Source organism: Petaurus breviceps, unplaced genomic scaffold (assembly GCF_028583685.1).
Source record: "Petaurus breviceps papuanus isolate PSGF00001 unplaced genomic scaffold, PetGlider_PUasm1.0 224, whole genome shotgun sequence".
Taxonomy (NCBI): domain Eukaryota; kingdom Metazoa; phylum Chordata; class Mammalia; order Diprotodontia; family Petauridae; genus Petaurus; species Petaurus breviceps.
Window position 1 is genome coordinate 6,154,870 of NW_027185887.1, and position 6,240 is coordinate 6,161,109.

Here is a 6,240-nt window from a genome sequence, read left to right on the forward strand (position 1 = left end):
AAAACTCCCTACTACAACAGGTTCTCCATTGAAGTTTTATGGGAAGAAATAAGTAGGAATAGTGTAGGATCAGAACAGATCTTCATAAAGTGGATGAGTTGTGATCTAAAAGAGAATGACCAGTTTAATGGGATTATGAATCTACTTAAAAACTGAAATGTGTATGCTTAAGGAAATCATGAGTAAGCATTTACTGACTTGCCAAAATCACAGAACTGGAATTTGGATTTTCTGGACAATGGTTTAAAATAAAGGAATGAACATTTTCTGGCTAATGATGAAGTGCATTAAGCAAGGAAGGATAATCTGAAGTTTTACATGGAGAAGAGATATTGAATTCATTCTGCTTGACCTCAGAGAGCATAGCTAGTAACAATAAGTGGAAATCACACACTAGAAGATTTGGGCTTGATACAAGCTAAAACTCTTAGCAATTTGTTATTGTCATTTTTCAGGCATGTCTGACTTTGCATGACCCCATTTGGGGGGCTTTTTTGGCAAAGATACTGTAATGGTTTACCATTTGCTTTTCTAGCTCATTTTCACAGATGATGAAACTAAGGCAAACAGGGTTAAGTGACTTGCCCAGGGTCACACAGCTACAAAGTATCTGAGACCAGATTTGAACTCAGGAAGATGAGTCTTCCTGACTCAATGCCTGGCCTTCTATCTACCACATCACCTTGCTGCCCTTTGTCAACAGTTAGAGATATAGAAAAGTAGAGTGGATTCCCTGAATAGGAACAGAGTCCTCTTTCATTGTAGGTGTTCAGGCAGAGGCACAGGAGGAAAGGAATTTGAAGTCAGAGGATCTAGGTCTGAATCCCTTCTCACTTTCCTCCTCTGTGTAATAAAGATGAATTGGATATGTTGATCTAAAATTCCCTTCCAACTCCGTCCAAGTATGGATTGATCTAAATTATCTCTCAACTTCTTTTCCGGTTTTAAGATTCAGAGGATTAGGGGATTGCATTTGTTTTGCTTAACTTAGTTAGAACTAGAACTAACTAGAGTTGGAACTCGAACCAATAAATGGTAATTGCAAGGATAAGAATTTCTAAGACAGGAGGGAAAAACTTGCTAAAAACTAGAGATGTTCAAAAATGGAATGAACTGCTTCAAGGTTCCTTAGAATACAATCACCTAGGTGATGCTGTGGGACAGAGCACTGGACCCAGAGTCAGGAAAATCTGATTTCAAATAGGACCTTAGACACATTAGCTGTGGGACCATGGGCAAGTCACTCTACCTCCATGAACCTCAGTTTTCTCAGCTGTAGAATGGGGATAATAATAGCACCTACCTCATGGTGTCATTGGGAAAAGTCCCAAGAGATAATATCTGTAAAGCCCTCAGCACAGTACCTACACGCCGAAGGCACTTAATAAATGCTTATTCCTTTCCCCTAATCACTCTTTGAGGGCACTGACTTTCTCCTCCAGATTCATCTGGGTCCAGTGGCCAGATAGTCATCAGGATAACTGGAGATGGTCCAGGATGCAATGGGAGACCCTGGCCCTTTTAGGCTAAGGTCTTTCCAGGTTCTCACTTTGAGTGAGCTAACACCTATTAGCGTGAATTAACACCTATTAGTGTGAGTTAACACTCATTCCGTCAATAGGCCTCTTTAAAAGTGAGCCAAGGGATGCGTCTCGCGCCTCCGGCCCGCAGCTGCAGCGTGAGAAGGAGTTTGTGCTCGCTCCGCGGTGTGTTTCAGTGCCGTCAGGTCTGCTTGGAGGAGGCTCGCTGCGCCCGACCCAGCAAAGGCTCGCAAAGCCCTGGAGTCGCTGCCCGGAGCCGCCCTCACCACCCCAGCGGCTGCCGCCGGCGCCGGCGGTCCCCGGGGGCACCATGGCGACTGGAGCAAACGCCACGCCGCTGGATTTCCCAAACAAGAAGCGAAAGAGGAGCCGATGGAACCAGGACACGATGGAGCAGAAGACGGTGATCCCGGGCATTCCGACCATCATCCCTCCCGGACTCACAAGGGAGCAAGAAAGGGCCTATATAGTGCAACTGCAGATTGAAGACCTGACTCGAAAACTGCGCACAGGAGAACTGGGCATCCCCCCTAACCCTGAGGACAGGTCCCCTTCCCCCGAGCCCATTTACAATAGCAACGGGAAGAGACTCAACACGAGGAAGTTTCGGATACGGAAGAAGGTGGAGGAAGAAAGACACAACCTCATCTCTGAGATGATGGGGCTCAACCCTGACTTCAAACCCCCTGCAGATTACAAAGCTCCAGCGATTCAGATAAGTGACAAGGTGATGATACCACAGGATGAGTATCCAGAAGTCAACTTCCTGGGACTTCTCTTTGGGCCCAGGGGCAACACCTTGAAGAATATTGAGAAGGAGTGCAATGCCAAGATTATGATCCGGGGGAAAGGCTCAGTGAAAGAAGGCAAGGTTGGAAGCAAGAATGGGCAGATGTTGCCGGGAGAAGACGAGCCCCTCCACGCCCTGGTTACTGCCAACACCATGGAGAATGTCAAAAAGGCAGTAGAGCAGATCCGGAACATTCTGAAACAGAGCATTGAAATCCCAGAGGACCAGAACGACCTGCGGAAGATGCAGCTTCGGGAGTTAGCCCGCCTAAATGGGACCCTCCGGGAGGATGACAACAGGATTTTAAGACCGTGGCAGAGCTCGGAGACCCGAAGTATCACAAATACTACTGTCTGCACCAAATGTGGAGGGGCTGGCCACATTGCTTCAGACTGCAAATTCCAAAGGCCTGGTGCCCCACAGTCAGCCCAGGACAAAGCCCGCATGGATAAGGAATACCTGTCCCTCATGGAAGAGTTGGGTGAAGCTCCTGAACCAGCTTCTGCCGGCTCTGCCTCTGGGCCTGCTGCCACACGTCTGGCCAGCACGCTTCGACCTGCTGCCCCCGCCAGCAACCCTCCGCCACCGTCTCTCATGTCCACTACCCAGAGCCGCCCACCGTGGATGAACTCAGAATCCTCAGAGAATGGTCCATACCATGGGATGCAGGGCGGAGGACCTGGCCAGCCTGGCGGGGGACCTCACAACTTTCCCCATCCACTGCCCAGCCAGACGGGTGAGCATGGTGATCATACTATGCAGCATAACCCTAATGGGCCCCCACCCCCTCTGGATGCAGCCACCACCACCGATGAACTATGTGCCCCACCCACCGGGGCACCATGGCCCTCCTCCTATGGATCAGTACCTGGGAAGTACGCCTGTGGACTATGGGGTCTACCGCCTACATCAAGAAAAGGGTTTAGGCATGATGCCGTCCCCACCCCCTCCGTCTGGCCCTCTCCCCCCATGGCAGCCCCAGCAGCCTCCGCCTTCCCCGCCACCCAGCAGCAGTATGGCTTCCAGTACCCCCCTGCCATGGCAGCAAAATACGAGGACTACCACCACGAGCGCTGGCACATGGTCCATCCCTCCATGGCAACAGCAGCAGGCGGCTGCCGCAGCTTCCCCAGGAGCCCCTCGGATGCAAGGCAACCCCACTATGGTGCCCCTGCCCCCCGGGGTCCAGCCCCCTCTGCCGCCCGGGCCCGCCCCTCCCCTCTTCCACCCCCACCACTTCCTCCACTCCCACCACCTCCGCCACCCCCACCCCCTCCGCCACCTGGTTCCGAGGGCTTGATGTACGTCCTACCCCCTCCTCTGCCTCCCATGGACCCTTCTAACTTTGTCACCAAGACAGGCATGGGGGTGGCGGCCATGCCACCTTTCTACGTGCCTCCAGCTCCTCCACCACAGAACTAGAGTTGATTTGTTTTTTAAGGGAAATATATATATATAATTGGTCTCGTTAAAACACACGCCGAACCCCACCACATGGAACCAGACATTGACGCACGCATGGTGTATGTGTGTGTGCACGCACAGGGCTGGGCTGTGCCAGGCAGCCAGACCCGGGCCACTAAGAACTCGCTTGGGTGACTCTCCTCATCCAACTCCCCTTGCCCCTCCCCAAATGGGGCCTCCAGGATCCGTCCCCGCGCCTTTCGAGTGAGGACTTACTGCGCCCATTGATGACCCTTCCCGGGAAACAGCCTCCGCAGCGCCCCTGGTTGACGGGATGGTTCGGCAAAGAAGCCTGATTTACTTGTGTACGGAATAGGAACACGCTGGCTCCATATGGTGAATTTATTATTATTTTTTTTCTTACTTTTCCTTTGTATTTCCTTTTCTCTTCCTTTCCTCAGACTCGGTCCAAGGATATGATGCCCCAGGCTTCCGCTGCAATTAGGCCCCCTTTCCTTCTTCCCAGGCTAGGTTGCTGGCTTTCTGTAGTGGAGGGAACAAATGGAGATTTCGCCCATGGCAGGCTGGGTAGAAAAGGTATCAGGGGCCCGGTGGCAGACTCCTAACTTCTTGGCTTGTGGGGGTTTTAGAGAGAGCTTAAGAAGTAGTGTCCAGCCCCGGTGAGGGCAGTGGCAGGGCTTCTGCCTCCTGCTCGACCTTTGATCCCATTTGCTCCTCCTGCTGACAGAATGTCTTGGATTTATTTTAGGCCCAAAGGTCTGAATGTTTTGGGGGGGAGAGTCCCCCTCTGCTCCCTCCCTCCCCCCTTCCCTTTTCATGGAGTGATTATGTGGACAATGATGTGTAAAAGTGCTCTCTCCTCCTTACCATTTTTTCTGCAAATTTATTTTGGTCTGTTATTTGATGTACAATAAAACACTGCATTAAAAGGGGGATGTTCCATTGAGTAAAAACTAAAATAAAATTTAAAAAATAAAAAGAAATGAGTCAAAGGCCCTTTAATTAAAAAAAAAATCAAACTGGGAGGAGAAGATCCTTGGTATTGCTGGCCAAAAGAGTAACAGTCACCATTTGAAGAGGTTACCTATAAAGAGGGTTAGGGTTGCTCTGGAGACCCCAAAATCCCACATGCTGGGTCCTGCTGAATGAATTCGACTCAAGTCTTCTCAGCCAAAGAAAAGTAAAAGTTTATTAAAAGTTCACTTGTATTAAACACAGAGTAACCCTGTGCTAGGTCATTCTATGGTGCTCTCACACACAGAGACAAGATGGGGTCTTATATACAGAAGTTTGTGGGAGGAATCTAGGGGTGGTCTACAGGAGAAGTTTGGGGAAGGTCTTCAGGAGTCAGATGAGGTCAATGAGTGATTAAGGGTGAGAAGTTTCTGGAGGCTACCTGGAGCCTACAGACAATGGTGGGCTAGGCCAGTTCAAGAGTGGATTGATATTTTGATAGGCTCAAGGGTGGGAAGTATAGTAACAGCGGTTTGGACCCTAGCCACAATGTAACCTCATGCAAATAAATGCCTCATCAAATGAGATGATTTAATCAGTTGGGGGGGGGTTCCCCCCAGAGCCTGTACCTCAAGAACAGCTAAAAGGGGCTCCCAGAACCCATACCTCATCACTTGAATCTTTGAGGTGCAGGCTCTGGGAACCCCCCTTGAATTCGAATTAAATGGTCCCATTTGATGAGACATTTGCATGAGGACATAAGCCTTACATTGTGGCTGGGCACAGACCTCTGTTACTAGCCTACCCCTCCCTTGTCTTTCTACTTCCCGACCTTGAGTATATCAAAATATCAATCCACCCTTGAACTGGCCTAGCCCACCACTGTCTGTAGTCTCCAGCAACTTCCCACCCTTAATCACTCATTTACCTCATTAACTCCTCCTGAAGACCCTCCCTAAACTCCTCCTTAATATCATCCCTATGTCGGAGGCCAGGTAGCACATCGAGTAAGAGCGTCCTAATGGATGACCTGGGGATCAAATCCCGGGCTCAGACACTTAGCACCCACCCAGAAACACCTGGCGGTGTAACCTTGAGCAAGTTACTTAACCCCAATTGCTTAAAAAAAAAAAGATCACCCCTAGATTCCTCCCACAACCTTCTGTATATGAGACCCCCCACACACACCATGTGGTGTGAGAGCACCATAGAATTTTCTAGCACAGACATACTCTGTGTCCAGTTCAAACGAACTTTTAATAAACTTTACTTTTCTTTGGCTGAAAGAAGACTTGAGTAGAATTCATTGGGCAAGACCTGGCATGTTGGTATTTTGGGGCCTCAAGCACCCCTCACCTATACCTCATCATTTTGTGTTTAACCTCTTCAAGAGGAGCTGCCTGAAATGGGGACCCAGCCAGTTGGGTAACTCTGGTCTTTTCTACCAGCGTAGTGCCTTGCATATTGTAGTTTCTTGATTAATGTTTGTTGAATTAAATTAATCTTTCAGTCTCATCAGGAATGTTGGAG

The 6,240-nt window shown here is 49.4% G+C and overlaps 1 protein-coding gene across 1 annotated transcript; it reads left to right on the plus strand.

Annotated features, from left to right (window-relative positions):
- Positions 1–1,844: 1,844 nt before the first annotated feature.
- On the plus strand, positions 1,845–3,753 carry LOC138166459 (splicing factor 1-like). The gene is given in 3 exon segments (XM_069094935.1): positions 1,845–3,120; positions 3,122–3,540; positions 3,579–3,753. Coding segments are annotated over 3 exon segments (1,863 nt in total). The 5' UTR covers positions 1,845–1,851.
- The last annotated feature ends 2,487 nt before the right edge of the window (positions 3,754–6,240 follow it).